This window comes from Betta splendens, chromosome 5, assembly GCF_900634795.4.
Source record: "Betta splendens chromosome 5, fBetSpl5.4, whole genome shotgun sequence".
NCBI lineage: Eukaryota > Metazoa > Chordata > Actinopteri > Anabantiformes > Osphronemidae > Betta > Betta splendens.
The window spans coordinates 1,022,720-1,041,064 of NC_040885.2; the positions used below are offsets into that span (position 1 = coordinate 1,022,720).

General features: G+C 49.3%; 3 protein-coding genes across 7 annotated transcripts; all 3 read left to right on the plus strand.

Moving 5' to 3' along the window:
* Nucleotides 1-2,077: 2,077 nt before the first annotated feature.
* On the plus strand, nt 2,078-2,823 carry LOC114856221 (urocortin-3-like). The gene has a single exon (XM_029152016.3). The coding sequence runs from the start codon at nt 2,078-2,080 to the stop codon at nt 2,462-2,464; it is 387 nt and encodes a 128-aa protein (XP_029007849.1). The 3' UTR covers nt 2,465-2,823.
* Nucleotides 2,824-4,350: 1,527 nt separating this feature from the next.
* Nucleotides 4,351-7,782, plus strand: cidec (cell death inducing DFFA like effector c). Of its 2 annotated transcripts, none has more exons than XM_029152015.3 (6): nt 4,351-4,433; nt 5,638-5,711; nt 5,793-5,934; nt 6,018-6,167; nt 6,681-6,871; nt 7,302-7,782. In XM_029152015.3, the coding sequence occupies exons 2-6, from the start codon at nt 5,659-5,661 to the stop codon at nt 7,480-7,482; spliced, it is 717 nt and encodes a 238-aa protein (XP_029007848.1). In that variant the 5' UTR covers nt 4,351-4,433; nt 5,638-5,658; the 3' UTR covers nt 7,483-7,782. The 2 variants fall into 2 exon arrangements, with proteins under 2 accessions (XP_029007848.1, XP_029007847.1); XM_029152014.3 differs by lacking the exon at nt 4,351-4,433 and adding an exon at nt 5,176-5,335.
* A 996-nt stretch (nt 7,783-8,778) lies between these two features.
* LOC114856063 (G-protein coupled receptor 22-like) lies at nt 8,779-18,310 on the plus strand. 4 transcript variants are annotated; one of them, XM_029151683.3, is made up of 3 exons: nt 8,779-8,946; nt 11,256-11,442; nt 14,952-18,310. In XM_029151683.3, exon 3 carries the CDS (start codon nt 15,061-15,063, stop codon nt 16,573-16,575), a length of 1,515 nt encoding a protein of 504 aa, XP_029007516.1. In that variant the 5' UTR covers nt 8,779-8,946; nt 11,256-11,442; nt 14,952-15,060; the 3' UTR covers nt 16,576-18,310. The 4 variants fall into 4 exon arrangements, with proteins under 4 accessions (XP_029007516.1, XP_029007518.1, XP_029007514.1 ...); XM_029151684.3 differs by having other exon boundaries at nt 8,935-9,057; XM_029151685.3 differs by lacking the exon at nt 11,256-11,442 and having other exon boundaries at nt 8,779-9,057.
* Nucleotides 18,311-18,345: the final 35 nt, after the last annotated feature.

An 18,345-nucleotide genomic window follows, 5' to 3' on the forward strand; every position in this document is an offset into this window, starting at 1 on the left:
GCGTATGGCCATTATTCATAAACACATTACTTACAGTAGCAGTGGTGGATCGGTTTGTAGAGGAGTCGTCTGTGGTTGCACTCCTTCATCCACGTGGCTGCATGTTGGCACCAAACCCCTGTAGTAGCACCTACATCTGTGTCCATCTGTCCAGCAGATTTATAAAGTAAGGCATTAGCTGTACAGTTATGTCACTTGAGCCATTCATATTAGTGTTATTAGTTTTGTTTGATTTACTTTAATCATATTCATTTAAAACTTCTAATTGCAAACATGTCACACACCAGAAATTTAACACAGCAAATTAGGGTGCAATGTCCAAAATAAATGTTTCACAACAACAGACTGTTCACTGTTAATTAATTAATGAAAATAAACCATAGTCCAATTTTCAATTGACAGAATGATCCGATAGACGTCACAGTTTAGAGCATGAGTTTGGGTGAGAGTGATAAAACCAAGACCTTCCATGACTGTACAGTCTATCAACTGTATTTTGAGTCATCAGTTGACCAACGTTCTCCGTGCTCCTGCGTCATCCTGTGCTCTGACAACACTACTGGTAGGAGCCTGGAGTGTGTATTTGGTTCTACGTGACATTTATGTGACCCATGTTTGTTGATCGGAGGGTAAGTGAGAGGGCTCATGATGCTGTGGACCCCTAAGGGCGCCAGACCTTCACCATCAGGTTATTCTTACACTGTTCATATCATTAGTTGGATGAGGAGAAGTCCCTTGATGTGCTGCACTGGAGGTGACTCAGGAAATGAGGTAGGCTTTGTCTGTGTGCATCTTCCTCCTGGGCCTAACTGCCTCTTTCTTCTTATTCCCTCCTGTTGTTCCTGTCTGACCCGCAGGACTCCTCTGTGTTCTGTACTTTTAAGGACTCTTGTTGCTTTAAGTGCCATTTTCTGTCCCATTTTATACATCGTGAGGATTCTCTTTCACTCAGTAACCTGCACTAAAGGCTGCTATACGAAAAGTCAGATCTGAAGATTTGACTCCATGAAGTGACTGAGTACTGAATCAAGCCCGTCAAAAGGAAGAAACGCGTTTCTATCTCTTTTTCTTTGCAGTTAATTGGTTTTTAAATGCAGATCATTAAAACTGCTCTTGTACCTTGTTGACATTTTGTTTTAATGGTGCTGTAACACATAGAGTACAATCTTCACAAGTGTATGCGTGTATGACTGTTTTCAGGTCCTGATACAGTAAAATCACAATGATACATTAAACAGAAGTAAATGTTTGTGTGTGAAGTGAGAGCCTTAAATGTTTTGTGGCTACTGTTTACACCTGCAGCAAAACTTCACTGGACACAAACTAGAAATATAATTTGTGTCTCTGTGTGTTTACATTTTTTCCGAGCGTTGATATTTTATGAATGGAGTTGGTTCATCTTTGATTTGGCTGCGCAATGAGACAACTGTCCAACTTATTAGAGGCAAACTATTGCCACGACGATGCGCGTTATTTTTAGAAGGGACGATAGCGGCGAGGGTGGAGGAAATTAGACGAAAGGAGGGGAGGGCGACGGGGTGCAGCGATGCCAGCGATAAGCCGAGCGTGGAAGGGGCAGTGTCACGGCGAGGACCAACGTGGGTGCAGACGAGGCTGCGGACGAGGCACAACTCCACAGCATCCGAGCGCGAGTCACACGGGAGCGGCAGCGGCGACGCAGGACACAGGAGACATCAGCCGAGCCCCGCCGTGCAGCACGCGGACGACAAGTGCCTTTTGCCAAGTTACTGACTTTTCACGGGGTGACACCGAGTGAGTACTGGGATTATGAAATCTGACAATGTATGTGTGTGTGCACGGGTCAAAGAATAGTGCATGATTAATGCAAAAACTGGGACTGACAGGAGAAGTAGGTCAGAGTTTGATGAAGCCATCCTTATATTGACACTTGTGTATTTATCAGAACAATGTATGACAATGAGAATATTAGAGAAGTGTTACATTCCACTGTATTGATGTATTTCGGTGAATGGCTGCTGTGCGATCGTCCCACTGATCGGAGTGAAGTCTCGCAGGGTCACAGTCGTGTCCTCCTCCCCCGCAGACAGCGCCGACCATGAGAAGCGTGTACGTGTGCTTCTGCCTGGCTCTGCTGCTGCCCCGCTGGGTCCCGGGCCAGAGGAGCAGCGGCGCCGCCCTCGCCAGGCTCCACGAGGACGCGCGGATGGACGCGCTGGCCGCCGACCTGCTGAGCCGCGGCGGCGCCTTGAACTCGCTGCTCCAGTCGGAGCAGCAGCGGCGGCCGGCGCCGAGGGGGGCGCGGGCGCCGCGCCCGGCCGCCCAGGTGCCCAAGAGAGCCCAGCAGGGGTCCCGCTTCGCCCTGTCCCTCGACGTGCCCACCAGCATCCTCAGCGTCCTCATAGACCTGGCCAAGAACCAGGACATGAGGACCAAGGCTGCGGCCAATGCGGAACTGATGGCACGAATAGGCAAGAGGAAATGAGGCGGCGGTGGGAGCAGTTTGAGGATCTGATGGAGGAATCCTGGCTTCAGAAACAATGTTAGTCTGGGTAAAAACGGTCAATGTGTGTTCTGTAGAGCTTAGCTTTACTTTTTTACTAGTTGAAAATAATTGATATACAAGAAAACACTCCACGGACGGACTGAGAATGACGCTGAGCATCAACCAGGACACAGCCAACCAAGTCCGACAGCAGAAGATGACACTGACCCTTTGTCTTGAACATTATTCACCTTATTCCGAGTCAGAAACCGATCAGGTTGTGAAATCAGCTGCTTTTTGTGTGTTTGCATGCGTAATCTTGAATTCAAAGGTTGTTCAATTAAATCCAGTCTGATAATCACACCCCCTCCCCCCCCTCACGTCCAATTCATTTCGACGCAGCGGCGATAGCAGACACGCTTAGTGTCATCACCAGCATCAGCGCAGCCATAAAACACAAATGAATGGGTCCGAGCCAAATGAGCCTGCGTCACCCACAGCGCGGCCTGATGAGTGATAGCGGGACAAAACGCGCACAGGATATTGACAACAGGCGCCTTCTATAGACTTTTGTTCACTAATTCTGGCTACGTTTCACAAACAAGTCACAGCTATTTTAGGTCCGATGCCTTGTGCTCATGGGGGCTCTGCAGCGAGCGTGAAACGGGCAGCAACAGGGTGAAAACACTGCTCGCCTCATTCACGCTGGTTCATTTTGACCTTGGCTTTATTCACCTATCACTCTGTTACAGTTTGAATCGTAGCTAAAGCCAATTCTCAACTTAAATGATCATTACTGTGGTTGAGAGCACAGCATAATTAAACCAGTGAAGACTCCACCATCTAAATATACAAATGATAAAGCAGTTATATAAATATTAGAGCTTAATTGTTGCAGCCCAGGCTTGTTTATACTGTCATGATAATATTAGAAATGACCACATTTCTGTGAGTCCTAAAGGACCCAACAGTTGTGTTGTTTCCTTAAAGAACCCCACGAGTCGTCAGAAGGAAGTTGTCACGGCGGCAGCGTGACTGCAGCCTACTGCTTTATGTAATGAGTGACGACCTCTGGAGCACGGCGCGCTTTATTTAGCCTTTTCACTTGGGTTTAAAGTTGGTTCGCAGATTAGCCGGGACAAGTTTACTTCTGCTACAGTAGCTGCTGATGAGACGGGAAATAAACCCGGATGGGCTGTGGACACTAGTAACACACACGGTGCAATCACGCAAGTAACGTAGTGCAACGAAAAATATGCATGTTAAATAAAATAATAATAGAGGATGAAACCTTTAATTATATTAGTACAAAGCAGTATTTACTGAATGTGTATGGCAAAATGCACATTCAGTGAAATATTATCATTAGACTGTTAATATTATATGTGATGCATCTGCTGTAGCTGTTGAGTGGAAATCATTTGAACTTATTGTAATGAGCCATTCGCACCTGCAGCACATATAATGTGGGTTAACTACATAGCTGCTTCCCAAACCTAGAGCTTAATGATCAGAAGCTAAGTCCTGACAATGAAACACTTCTTTGCTTGTTTTTTATTTTTTTCCAAACATGTTTCGGACCTTTTTGTGCGTCAAACGGTATCCCCCTTAGCGATTTTACCTGGGTAACACCCATGTGGAGAGTGAAGCGTGTTTTCAGCCTGCAATTCCTCGTCTCTCCACACGATGTCCTCGTTGCTTCTATCGACTTTTTTATCCGTTTACGTCCTTATGGGCCCAGTCAGCTCTTTTTCGACTCGACCCAGCTATTCAATTAAAGTTGGACTAAAGGCGACTTTAATTTTTCTGATTATCTGCTCATCTATTCGAGTAGCAGACTTCACCGTGTAGCTTTTTGGACGAATGCTGACCGTCTAGCGTCAGTGGGGCCGTTAATTAGCTGCGTTCACGCCAGGTGTGTTAATTGGCGTCAACGCAGTGGCGGCTTCTCGTGAGGAGCACGGCGGAAGTAAGTATGGACGCTCTTCTGTCTTTCTGCTCCAGCTTTGTCTGTTCTGTCAGATTACAACCTGTGATGATTTGGTAATCGTATAAAGGCCGGTGACGCAGAAAGCCGCTCTGCTCCTTCAGTTCGGCTTCACGTCGCAGACATCAGCCCGTCTGAGCAAAGTCTAACCGTGTGTATGGAGCTCAGCTGTGTGAGGGTTGCGCAACGGAAGCGCAGTGTGACTCCGGTCTGCGCCCTGTATTTTATCTGAACTAAAGTTTACCGTGACATTAGCAGCAGCAGCTGCTAGTTTTCTTAAATACCTGAAGTTCTACCATTGGTTCAAACAGATTACATCAGTTGTGCAATATGTGATAACACAGGGAGGTCTGACACACCTTGTCCCGAAAAACGTGTCGTCTGCGTCTTTAATGATGACCTCATTTGGGAAGCTTGGCGCTTTAATTACCCTTTAACCTTTGACCTAGTGCTTTACCAGATTTACCAGAGGGTCAGTTGTATTGGTGCCTGTTATAATCCTAGTAAATATACCAGTTGTATGATCGAACAGCCAAAGTTTAACCATTTCAAAATAAAAGTTCAAACGTGTACATGTGTTGAATGCTTGATTTACCAACCGTATGATGCTGTGGCTGCAGCTGTTGCAATAATGTGACTGTGGATGACAATCGGCAGCCGGGCCTTCGATTGGGCAGGGTCAGTGGGAGTGTTCAGAGAATTACTCAATTAAGCTGCAGACTTGAACTAGCTCAACAGTCATTAGCACAAAGTTCAGTGACCAAGTGGTGCAAGAAGCGGCGACGGGACGAGAGGGAGCGTTCTCGCAGAGGTTTAGTGTTTAAATCGGCAGCAGCAGCAAAATAAAGACGGCCAGGAATCGACTGGGGAAGAAACACCACTCTGTAAGTGTGAGGTTACTTATGTAGGTTTTTATTCGGTGTTAATCAGGACTTTATTGTGGAATGTGTGTTATTTGTTAAATAAGGAAGTTAATTCTCTCTAACTATTTCTAGCCTTGCTCAGTATTTAGTGTCTGGCCATTACACACCACTGAGTGGGATTGTGAAACTTTAAATCTCTTAAGTTTTTGTGTAGAGGAAGTCCAGATGACTATTTACAAATGTTGTGCATAGCCATGAACGCCCGCTCAAACATAAACAGCTGTCGCCGATGATGAAATGTGCTGAATAAACATCTGTTCCAGTTGCAGGTTGTGTGGTCGTAGATGGATTATGCCATGAAGTCTCTCAGCATTCTCAGTCCGACCTCCCTCTCAAAGTGAGACCGCAGCTCCGTGCTCCCAGGTTCCACGGTGAGGACTTCCGCACCGAGTGACCGGTGTCTTCTGTGCCTCCTCAGGTGCGTGACGGCCAGCGCGTCCATGACCCAGCAGCTCCTCTCGGGTCGGTCCCCCCGGCCCAGGCCCTTCAGGGTCACGAACGCCGACCGCAGCGTGAAAAAGGGCATCATGGCCGACACGCTGCGGGACCTGATGGACAAGGTGAGGCCGGAGGGCGGGCGGCGGGGGGTGGGGGCTGTGCGACCTGGGGAGCGGCCGTGTGAAGTCCTTCCCTCGTCTCGCAGGTCACCGACTCGTTGAACGTGTCGTGCGCTGGAGCCCTGGTGCTGGACGAGGACGGCACGGGTGTGGACACGGAGGAGTTCTTCCAGACGCTGGCCGACAGCGCTGTGCTCATGGTGCTGGACAAAGGGCAGAAGTGGACCCCACATCACGTATGCATTTACCCTCCTGATGATCATTCCTACGTTGTCACACAACACAAGCCTGGACGTTTATTATTAAGCATTGGATATGACAGATGGTCTGATATGTAGAGTTTAGACCGATGTCGAAAACCTGTTTTTTTCAAGGCAGCAGCCGTGAATATGAATGGTACACGCAGAGAACATGTAATCCTCCAGTTACATTTCGGTTATTGTGCAAAAGCAGAAGGCACAGATCAGTTTCCAAATGATTTCAGGAGCAATGAGAGGCCGAGGTTGAATATAAATCCGTCCCAGAGGTATCATGAGATTTGAAGGGTGTTCGCCTAAAAGCAATCAATTTCCAGAGAAATAACGCTGGTGGTGATTTGCATCCCACCCTCCCTTCTAAAGAACAGCAGCAGTGACCTCGCGCTGACCTTGCTCCGTGGTAATTTTCCCCTCTCATTACCGCCGACGGCAGCTTCCCTCCGTAACCAGACGGAACGCGTCCTCGCCCGACTCATGTCTGTCGCCCCACAGAACGGCACCCCCCGGAACCAGCTCAGCGAGCACCGGAAGCAGCACCGGACGGATTTGGCCAAGGTGACCTTTGACCTTTACAAGAACAACCCCAAGGATTTCATTGGCTGCCTGAACGTGAAGGCGACTCTCTACGGCGCTTATTCCGTGTCCTACGACCTGCGCTGCTACGCCGCCAAGAAGGTGCTCAAGTGAGTAAGCGATGGTATTTCTATTTGATGAACTCATGCTGTGCTTCATGTGGAAGTACATGTCTGGTAATGCACAAATGAAAAGGGAGCAGTGGTTTTTCCACAAGTGTTTCATAAATGAGTGAGCTGGTCGAGTTCTTCTCTGGTCTCTTCCCACAGGCTGCTTTTGTAACAGCATTGTGTGCAGCCTCTAACGTTTGTACCTGTGTGGGCGGCGGAGTTGAAATGGCCAGATAAAAGTAGAGAGGCCCGGTTTTTACCCAGATTAATTTAGAGAGGAGCTGTTATGCCATCGCGGAAACCTGCTGGTTTCCCTGCGTTGGCACGGAGCTCCACCAGAGGATTAGTTGACGCAGAGCTGGTGAAGACGTGCCTTTTTGCGTGGCGTCGGTTTCATTGATGACTCCCGCCACCGTCTCTCTCTCCCCAGGGAGGCGCTGCGATGGACCATCTTCTCCATGCAGGCCACGGGCCACATCTTGCTGGGCTCCTCCTGGTACATCGAGCAGCTGCTGGAGGAGGAGGAGCAGGCGGAGAAGAGGCTGGCGCTGCCGCGGGAGAGCCGCATCCGGCAGCTGCAGAGCCTGCTGATGGGGAGGAGCTCCCACTGAGGACGAGCTCCCACTGAGGACGGCCTGGAGCTGGAGCCCAGCGTCCGACGTTGGGCTCAACAAGGCGCAGATGTTACGTCGACGTCGAGGTGATCTTTACCCGACTAAGTCCTGGTTTCCTGTGTGTTTTGGGAACATGGCGTTGGAACAGTCTCTCCTCGCAGTCACCTGCTCTGTTACATTGTTTGTGTCTCATGAATGTAGAAACCAACACCGCATGTTCCTTAGAAAGCACTTTTACTCACACTTGTCATTTCCCTTCCCTGTTGAGATGAATAAATAAAACTAACCCTTTTTTTACTTCTCTGTTTGTAAAAGTCAATAGAAGTTTCCATATATTGGGTCAGATCAGTTTGCTGATCAGTTGGTGTTATTGCCAGAAGGCTCAGCTGTGTCTCTGCTGCTGTAATTGTCCTGTGGCCTCCACTTCCCCATCAGCTTCACCCTGCTCCTGAGAATCAGGACGGAGGGGGAAAGCTGGCAGGTGAGGGAAGATGTCAAACCATTATGCTGAGAGATGATGAGTTTAGCTTGTAGCACAAATGCCATTTGGGCCATCAAGGCCTGGACGGCAGCAGCCCAAAGCTGAGCACAGACCTGACGATGGGGTGTTTGGTCTGTAATGAGGCAGACGCTGGTTTATGGGTCGAATGTCAGAGTGCGACTCTGCTCGGGTTCGACCTTCTGTCACGGGCTGCTTATCTTTTGTTTTGAAAAAAAACAACAAAAAAAACAATCATTGCGACAACAGGAAAGGTCAGGTTCTTGTGTTTGTTTTTCACGAGTTGCAACAAACATGGTTTGTGTTCGTCTGGATGCGCTGTTGGATGTTGTCGTCGAAGCGGGGAGAGATAATGGACGGAGGCAGTGGCGTTTTCCAGTTGGTTACAATGCATGAACTGTGGTCACACAACACAACACAACAGCCACAACGGGCCATATGCTCTTACATGCCTCACTTCAACCCGGTGTCTCTGGAAGCAAGGATTTCACTGTTTACAAATGATTTTCCAGCAGATCAAACATTTTTCTACACCTTTAAAGTACACTTAATGTACATGATAGGAGTGTGGTTTTTATCCCTTGGTATTTTAATGATGTAAAATGGCTGCCGTTATGGCTATAAATATGCCTGTGTTGACTGAAGCCATAATAAACTGTATAAATACTCACCAGAAATTGCCTGAATTTATTTTGTGTTACACACAAACCTTGACGGCACAAACTGCTGAAGCTTCACCTGTGCTCTGACCTTGGTGGTATTTGCGCCCCCCCCCCCTTCCCCCCCGGTCAGTCCTGACACCGGGGCGCACGCGAGGCGTCCGACTGAGCGGGGTCGTAGCGGCTGCAGGCGGATGCGCCGCTCGCGCTGCTGATCGTGTGCTCGTTGCTTCGCCACATAAACGGAACGGCTCTTCGTCCGCGCGCACTCCGATCACGGACGTGGACGGACGAACACAGCAGGTAAGAGCGTTTGCGTCGTGGAAACGGTCTTTTCCAACAAAACGCGCGTGTTTGAACGCGATGCGCAGCAGGGGGCACGTTTGGACTCCATCGATCCAGCACCCATTAAAGGTGAGAAACATGCAGTAATTCCACTTTAGCGCAATGGACGAGCAGTTAAACGTTACGGAAACGACAGTTCGGGCTACAGTTGAACTTTTACGCAGACGCTACAGGCGTTTATTGCTGCTCGATGTTTTAGCCAAACGTGTCACCCGTCGCGTGGACATCGCGCTTAATCTTTACAAACTGTTGTTATTCCACCTATTACACGTCTAAGTTTGCGTGTTTACTTCATGCGATGGCGGGAACGGGCAGCTTCGCCTCGCGCTGCGTAAAGCGCGCAGACCGGCGGCTTGCGGCGCACCGAGCTCCGCTAAATACTCTATCGATTGAGCGGGAGAGACGTGGGCTTCGTCAGGAACCTCGGGCTGTGCGTGGGAGTGGGTGCCTGACACAGTTCCGTGCTCCGAGGCCGCGTGTTTTCTCCCACGCTCCCGAGGGAGTTCTCCCCTCAGCCCGCCGCAAACACGCTGGTGCAAACACGCTGGATGGTGCGCGAGCGGTCGCGTCTCTTCTCCGTTGCTGCGCTCCATCAGCCTCGGGCACAGACAGGATTTAAAAATAAATCAAATGCTCCAGGACTTATATCATTTAGTCTCACTGTCCCTCAGGTTTTCTTTGTTCTAAAGTTGTGCTTCCGTCTTCTCTTTTAATTGCACATTCAAGCAATTAGTGCACACTTGTCTGGGCCTGTAAAATGTGACATTTTAAAATATTAAAAACGAGCTTTATGACGGACCAACATGTTGCAGCTCATCTAAGAGAGTCCAATAAGACGAACAGTGTCCATTAGAGTTTGTCAGATGGAACAATGTGTGGCTCAGCAGCTGTGAACTGATGTATACTCTTATTAAACTCCCATCCTTTTCTGCGCTGTGCGTCTGTCTCAGCCGCTCATTACAAACAGCAGGACACTGGGGGGGGGGGGGGGAAACACTGGCTTAAAAAAATAAGGGATGAAGAGAAAAAGCAGCGAGGCCCAGCAGGTGTGATGAGCAGTAACAGAAGGCAGAGGTTGTTTGCTTCCACGTCCGCGCTGCCGAGAAACAAAAGGGAAGAAGTCCTGATCAAAGCGTGTGGGCTGCGTCTCCGCTCGGCCATCGCTGCCTTCTGCTTCTGAACATCAAGGGCTGAAGCCCGGTTGGACACTGGCAGGCAGGAACCCAGTTTATACGCGCCTGCGTGCGAAACATGCAGCCAATTTACTAGGAAATTAGTTTCCTCCATGAACATTGGCCCTTTTCACCAAGTGGCCGCTGAGCGTCCGTCAGTTGCACCTTTTATTCTCGTCTTATTATTTTCTGTTTCTGCGACTAGTTTCAGTAGCTTCAGGTCCGTATTTCCATTCAGCGATAAATAATTCCACCAACAGGACAAAATCAAGGCCTTCGGCAAAAGCCAGGGTGCTTTGCTCAAAGCTGAACTGCTCATTTGGAAATTCTGCCTGAATAATGGATTTGTTCCCCAAAAGGAAGTGCGTCCTTGTCAGTTACATCCTGGTCCAATGAGAAATAAGAAATATCCACAAACGTCACAGAAGTCAAATCATATTCTCTATTACAGAAATGCCTGTATTACTGTGTATTTCATGCCGTCTTGTTGTCAGAAAAGAAAATTTGAAAAATTTATGTCCTGGACAGAAATTATACTGGGAGGCATGAGTGCGGCTACAATGGAGGGTTGTAAAAACCCTGGAAAGGTTCGATAAAGCATCCAGAATGTGTGACCTTGCTTCCGTCCTCCCTGAGATGAGGGTTAAGTCTGGATCTGGAGGAGACGTGTGGTGGAAGCATCACGTGAAGTAAAACAAACACGCTGGGCAGAACATCCTTGCTTTTTATGAGTCATGCAGATTATTTAGAAGATATGACTAACTGTTGTGTCAGAAGTTAAATATATATAAATGCACCCTGTGTTAAGACAGTTGAAAATGTATGTTATCATGAAAAACAATGTAAGTGACCTCTTCGCAGTGTGCACAATAGCTCCATTTATGAAATGGTAATCCTAATGCAGCGTCAGCATCATCTTTATATCTGAAGGTCAGAGGATGCGCTGACCTCATGAGGTTTGATGCACTAAAACGTTGGGGACCAGCTGGAAGTCCGCGCTAGCTGTGTTCAACCTGTATTGTTTTACACTTAATCTACTGGCAGGGAAATAATCCCCCACGTTTACAGCTGTGTAATCTGTATATTGCTGTGCAGCGCTGCAGCTCCGCGGGGGCTCCTGCTGCGATGCCGGCTCCGGTCCGACTGCACTGGGGACGAGCGGCTGCAGCACCTGCGGCTCGTGTGACTCCGTGACATCGGAGCTCGTGTCTCCTCACAGCACAGTGCGCCTCCTAACCTTCACCAGCGAGCGCGGCTGAAGGCTACACACGCACACATGCCGGTGGGTGTTTACTGTAGACACGGCGCGTTCTCATTCCCACTCACTGCGGCTCCTCTTGTTGGGCGCCGCTTTGTCTTAAGTAATGCTTTGTTCCAAACGCAGCGCTGCCAAGCGTTGGGGTGCCGCTGTCTTTACAAGCGATTTGTGCCTTTTCAGAACAAAAGACGTGATAATCAGACTCATTCAAGCGACACACTAAGGATAGATGTCTTTTTTATAACTCGCCATGGGACTGCAAAAAGCAACTTGATCATCACACTGCTAGAACTACATGGTGATGTCACTATGAGCTAGCATTAAAAACAATAAACAAAGTAAAATGATGTTACGCATTAAGATTGTATGATGCTAATTAGCATGTTGCATTAGTACACAGCCTTGTTGAGGTTGCATAATTCATTCAAGTGACCTTTTACATTTAATGTCTCAATGTCTAATGTCTTAAAGACATGATGCAAAAAACCCCATGATCTTTAAAATTCATCCATCCATTTTCTACCGCTTGTTCCCATTCGCGGGGGGGCTGGAGCCTATCCGTGTAGCTGAGGACGAGAGGTGGGGTTCACCCCGAAGTCCATTGCAGGGGATCTTTTAAAATATAATAGAAAAATGTTTTACAAATTGACCTGAACAAAACAACGCGACATGTATTCGGTTTCTATTCATGTACTTTTTTCTGAATCCCCATCTTTTAACAACCTGTTACATCACCTTGTCTCGCAGGAATAGCAAGATTATCCTCCCTGTCCTTCATCTTTTTAATCTCGCTACTTGTTACTTCTGGGAAAAGCTGAACGGACTGGAGTTGTTCAATTATACATGCCATATAGTCTCTTGTCACACAGGTTCTGGCTCCTGACAACAGAGGGGGGAAAGGTTGAAGGGAATCACTAAAAGCTATGTGGGAAACAGTGGATCCGGATACAAATGGACTCCAATGTGTTAAAGACATCGTGCTTGTGTTTGAGAGCAGTTTTGTGATAGTCATTTAAAGTTTGATTGCTTTTTCTAAGCCGGCTCTCATAGACTACATTTCCTAGAATAACATTCTGCCCTCGGGGGAATGAGCCTAAACTGCTGCATTCAAGTCAGACTGTTTACAAGAAGAGGCCGACGCTGATCAGTAAAACAAGAGTGAATACAGCATATAAATACATATAATACAGCTTCTTGTATCAGCTACACTCTGGGCTGCTGTGGGTTCGCTGCATTCATAAATCAACAAGTCATGTAGAAAAATAACCTTTCGCACATGGAATATATTTACATGTAAATACATCTTCACTGAGATCTAACAGAACATAGAACCACTACATCAAAACATTGGGTCAGGCTCCAGATGTGATATTAAATACTTTACTGAATGAAATCAATATGTTAAGTGCATTTTTTGCCCATATAATAAGCCTCTTTAATAATAAATAGATATCAGGCACCAACTGCAGGATGATTAAATAATTAATTATTTATGAAGGTGTAAAAAGTGCATCCTACCAGCAGCATCTCGCTTCTCACATTATCACAAGGTAAAAGATTCAGCCGCAATAACTTATTAGGGGTTTAAAGGGAGAAGCTGCTGCTGAGACTGTACAGTACAATTATTAAAGGCATCACCTTCATTTGACCTTTTCCCACCGCCCAATATATCAGGGTCTAAGTGCGATTATTGCCTTGTGCAGAGCCTGAGCGTGGTCCCGTCACCCGGAGCGCTCCCCGGAGGGCGGCTTCCGCTCGCAGGCCACTTAATTAGGAGGCCATCTTAAGAAATGCAGTTAGTTTCACACCTCCCTGCCTCTCCAGTTTCCAGCTATCGCCTGGAAATAGAAGCGAACGGAAAAGCTTTCCCCAGGAAGTCCAGGTTCTTCATCTCGGAGCGGAGGAGCTCCCTAATAAGCGGCATGTGGATGATAAACAGTGTGACAGGAGCCGATCCTCGGGTCGGAGCGAGGTCGTACGCATTGACTTTTCTCACTCCTGCTTCAGATAAATGGTCTTTGGAACGCAACCGTTGAGACAGTGAGAACCAATTGGCATCATTTCATTATTTGGCAGATTCACAATAAATCTCCATATTATGTACACGAGCCGTGCACGATCAGCAGTCCTGCGCTTTCAGGAATGGCAGCAGTGCTCCTCTTTCCTTCGCTCAGCGTCCAACTCATCACAGAGCTTTTGGGCCTCCTGGGACCCGCGCAGTCTGCTGGGGACTGGAGGGAACCAGGAAACCGGCTGCAGTCGGGCCGACTGATGTAAGCCCTGAGATTAGACAAAGCCCCGGCAGCGCTGCTCCCTGGGACCGCTTGTTTACCAGCGCTGCGCGGCTGCTCCGCTCCGCTCCGCTTCCTTCCTACTCGCTCGCGCTCTGTGTGATCTGGCCTCAGCGCTCCAGCGTGTCCCGCTCCCAGGTGATACTGTACGTCTCCACAGCTCATTTCTTTCTCCTTACTGTGTGCCTTCCTGTTTCCTCTGGTGGCACTCGGCCGCCGTGCTCATGCCTGCAGCGGCAGGAAGCCTCCAGCACGAGTCAAGCAAAATAGCTGCAAGTCTGATGGGCTCGATTCCTTACCCTTCATTTTTGTGGTTTCCATGATGACTGCAATTTTCTTATATTATCAAAAATAATAGGAGTGTTAGTTTTTCGTTTCCAGGAGGAACCAGAAGTCATTATTAAAGGCGATATGCAACGCATCCATTGAAGCCGACTCTTCCAATTGCAGTCACCTGTTGACATTTCCGCTCACCCGCTGAGGGATGCTGTAACTCTACCGTCTCACTCTTACTCGCCCGGTGTCACCAAACTACCCAGAGTCACACTCTCCGATGCGACGGCGCCCGCGCTCTCGTTAATCTATATCCCTCGTAGTGCGGTTGCCGTGGCAACGGAAACAAGAGCAAAAGAGGAGTCCATCACTCAGCTGAACGCCTCGCTGCCGCGCTGGAGTTGTGCAGAGGCTGACGGATGATGTGCTGCGTTGTTTGTTTTGACGTCGCCGCCGTTTTGCCAGACTCTGTGACGACAGGCCGTGATTGTGATTATTCAGCTGATTGCTGATCTTATTCGTAGTTGCTCCTTGAATTGCGACTGTTATTGAGCACCAGGTTCTGCTAATCATCACTCAAGTGGAGTCGGTGCAGCACTCTCTTATGCACCTTAAGCTGTATTAGTGTTTTTAACATCTCATCTGTGCAGCTGGAGCCAGGATCATAACCGGTTTAGCTGAATGTGTAGTTTTAACTGCTTCATGAAACGGCGGCTGACAGCCTGCGGGGCTAATTAAATAACTTCATTCAATTAGCGACGGCCAATTGGGGCATTCACTTCTGACAGCTTGTGTGCAGGTCTCAGGCAGCGACTGAGCCACAATGGTAGTCAGAGAAACAGAGGGGAGAGCAGATAAGACTGGACTGATGCATAATGCAGGATCTGCAGCGATGCTGATACACACTGTAACACAGATACATCGACTTTATTTTTAATCTGTCTGTCTATTGTGCTTCTTTTTCCCTAGAGCTGCCATCCACCAGTTTATCTCATGTAGACTCAACCTGATGCATCATGGGAGCTCATCAACTGCGTGACAGATATACAGTGCAATATATTAGGACTTAGAAGTGATCATGGACAGTGACAGCTTCACCCCAGGCCCAGCGACCGCTGAGTGGGTGGGGATGGTGGGCAGCCTGGAGGGAGTGGGGGTGTTCCAGGAGGAGGAGGGGGGAGGCGCCGGCGCCGCGGCCTGGTACGCGCCTTACTCCCTGGGCTTCCAGGCGTCCCTCACGGCGTTCCTGACGCTGGAGCTGGTGCTGGGCTTCAGCAGCAACCTGACCGTGCTGGTGCTCTACTGCTCCCAGTCCAACCTGGTGGACTCCGTCAGCAACATGGTGACGGTCAACCTGCACGTGCTGGACGCGGCCGTGTGCGTGCTGTGCCTGCCGCTCACCGCGGCCGTGGCGCTGCTGCCGCCGGGGCGGCACCTGGCGCTGGTGTGCTGCTTCCACGAGGCGTGCGCCACCTTCGCCGGCGTGGCCACGGCCATCAACGTCCTGGTCATCAGCCTGGACCGCTACGACATCTCGGTGCGGCCGGCCAACCGGCTGCTGACGCCGCGGCGCGCCGCGCTGCTCCTGGCGGCGGTGTGGCTCACCTCGGCGTCCGTGTTTTTCCTCCCGTTCCTGGAGGCGCAGTGGCGGGACGGCGGCGGGGGCGCGGAGGAGGAGCGCGGTGCGGCGGCGGCGGCGGCGCCAGAGTGGCGCAACAGGACAGCGCTGTGTGTGGGCGGGCAGGGCTCCCACACGGGCCTCAGCATGTATTACCACCTGATCCTGCAGGTGCCCATCTTCTTCACCACGGTCACCGTCATGCTGTTCACGTACTCCAGGATCCTGAGGGCTCTGAACATCCGCATCGGCTCACACATGAAGAGGAGCCAGCGCTCCAGGGGCCCGTCCTGCCGGAGGCACCGCGGGGGGCAGGCGAAGAAGAAGAAGAAGAAGGCCGAGGTCGGCGCGGCGGCCGGCGCCGAGGCCGGGCGGGAGCGCTGCACCGCCGACGGCAGCAAGCACCTCGCCCGCCCTCCCCTCATTCCCTCCCCCTCTCCCACCCCCACGGCCACCTCCCCCCCCGCGCTGTCGTCGTCCGCCCCGCTGGTCGCGGGCGCGGCCACGCCCACGCCGGCGCCCGTGGGCGTCCAGGCGTCCGTGTCGGCCATCATCGCCCTGCGGCGGGCGGTGCGGCGCCACAGGGACCGGCGCGAGCGGCAGAGGCGCGTGTTCAGGATGTCCCTCATCATCATCACCACCTTCCTGGCCTGCTGGGCCCCGCTGTCCGTCACCAACCTGCTGATCCTGGGCATCGGCCCCAGCGACGCCCTGGTCAGCTGCCGCCTGTGGTTCCTGGCCCTGGCGTACGGCACCACCGTGTCCCACCCCGTGCTCTACGCATTCACCCGGCAGAAGCTGCGCCGCGCCCTCCGCGCCAAGGTCAAGAAGAGGGTGGTGTCGCTGCTCCAAGTGGACCCCTCGCCGGGCGGCACCGTCATCCACAACTCCTGGGTGGAGACCAGGAAGACCAGCCGGCAGGTGCGCCTGGAGGCGAGCGAAGGCACTGACCGGTGCCTGGCAGAGGCCCTGTGAGAGCCACACACGTGGGCTGTGCTAATACAACTATAAAGAAACAGCACGGAGCCACAGGTGTGTTTGCATTACGAAACTCACCAGCGCGTGAAGCGAGTGGAGGAAGTTTCCACACGCTTCGGCCTCCTTTTCACCGCAGCCACCAGCAGCGGGTCCGGCGGCAGAAGCGGGACGCTGGCGTCAGTGGGGTCCAGAGTGGGCTCACGCACACGCAGGTGTATATACCAGCACTCCCCCAGTGCAGTGTGTTTACATGTGGACATGAACGATAGAGGAGCGTCGCAGAGGCGCTTACGTCTTCATCCAGCAGAGGACGTCTGTGACGGTTCTCATTGGTCCCACTCAAATGATCCAAGGCAGCTTCAGAACTCTGAGACCCTTCAAACACATAAATATAGATGTATTTAGTATTGTGTCTGCCTTAATTCAGCTCTATGGTGTACGTGCCGTGTGTTGTGTCCAGACGTCAGCTTTAGAAGGGCCACGGGGAGCAGGGCAGAGGACACGAGGCAGGGAATCAGGACGTAGTTAAGGCACTTTTGCTTCAGCGTGCGACCTCAAATTTGACAGTGTTTACAAATTTGTCCATGGTTTGTTTAGAGTGCAGGGGTAGTTTGAACTGGGAAATGAACTCACTCCCCTACAGAGGAACCAGATCTCACTCTCGCCTGAATAAGATGATGGATTAACGTAGATCCGAAATATGTCAAGAATGAAATGCTTTCCCCTTTGTCCGATTTTAATGAAGTACATAGAAATTGTTAATGACTGAGCTTTACCTAATGAGAGACTCTGGCCTGTTTGCATAAAAGACTGTTGTTTACTAAACCATCATTTTAGATCATAAATCTTTGATTTATAACTGACAGAGTACATTTGATCTGGTGACTCTGTATACATTTCCAGACAGTCCATAACTGAACAGGCAGAGCTAAAGTTACAGTGCAGCCTTCTGCTGGTGTCAGAAGGTGATGGGTGCTATGATTATAAATAAACGTAGCACCTTAAGCACCGGGGGCATGGACCAAAATCGTCTCTAATTGCAACTAATTTATTATTGATTATTTAATGTCACCAAGCTTTCAGAGTTTTTACCGCACTGCAAGGTTAACATCTGCTACAAACTTTATTTATTTATTTATTTGTTTGTTTGTTTGTTTGTCATTATAGGGCGTAGGAATAAATAATGTTGCCTTTTGACATGAGTCATTGTTTATATTGAACTGTTAAATATCTTCTAAAAGCAGTGGTTTCAGTTTGGTTTTCACTTGTTTTTCCTATTGTCCATCTTCCTTTTATGTATGGGCCTAGTCTGGTTACTGCATAAAAAACATGCCCCTGGTTCCAAAAGCTGTACTTACTTTACTGGTTCAGTTCAACACAACATGAAAATATTGCATAGGGGTATATAGTTTTGGGTTGTATTATATTTGTGGCTAATTTTAGGTTTGTGTCTACAGTAATTCTGTGACATAAGGTGTACATGTTGTAAATACAGATCTAGATTTATTACATGTGACTATAGAGCGAGTCGCTCAGTTTATACAGTATGTAATGATGGACTGACCTTTTATGTATCAGTAGTAGTTTTTCAGTTCTCTGTCAGTAAACAGAAAGAAACAGAAACTTAGCGCATATCGTCAAACACGTGGGAATAACAGCTTGTGACATGTCATTTCTTTGACACGCACTATTCTTGAATGTAAAACTAAATAAAAGTTATTATTATACTGTCTCTGCTATTTTTACCATGGTTTTCTTTTTGTGTGA

Excerpts from the sequence above, each read along its gene's own strand:
- LOC114856221 (XM_029152016.3), top strand. The coding sequence starts at position 2,078 with ATGAGAAGCGTGTACGTGTGCTTCTGCCTGGCTCTGCTGCTGCCCCGC.
- LOC114856063 (XM_029151685.3), top strand. The coding sequence starts at position 15,061 with ATGGACAGTGACAGCTTCACCCCAGGCCCAGCGACCGCTGAGTGGGTG.
- cidec (XM_029152015.3), top strand. The coding sequence starts at position 5,659 with ATGGATTATGCCATGAAGTCTCTCAGCATTCTCAGTCCGACCTCCCTC. Across the intron at positions 5,712-5,792 it reads AGTCCGACCTCCCTCTCAAA|GTGCGTGACGGCCAGCGCGT; the intron begins GTGAGACCGCAG and ends GTGCCTCCTCAG. Across the intron at positions 5,935-6,017 it reads TGCGGGACCTGATGGACAAG|GTCACCGACTCGTTGAACGT; the intron begins GTGAGGCCGGAG and ends CTCGTCTCGCAG.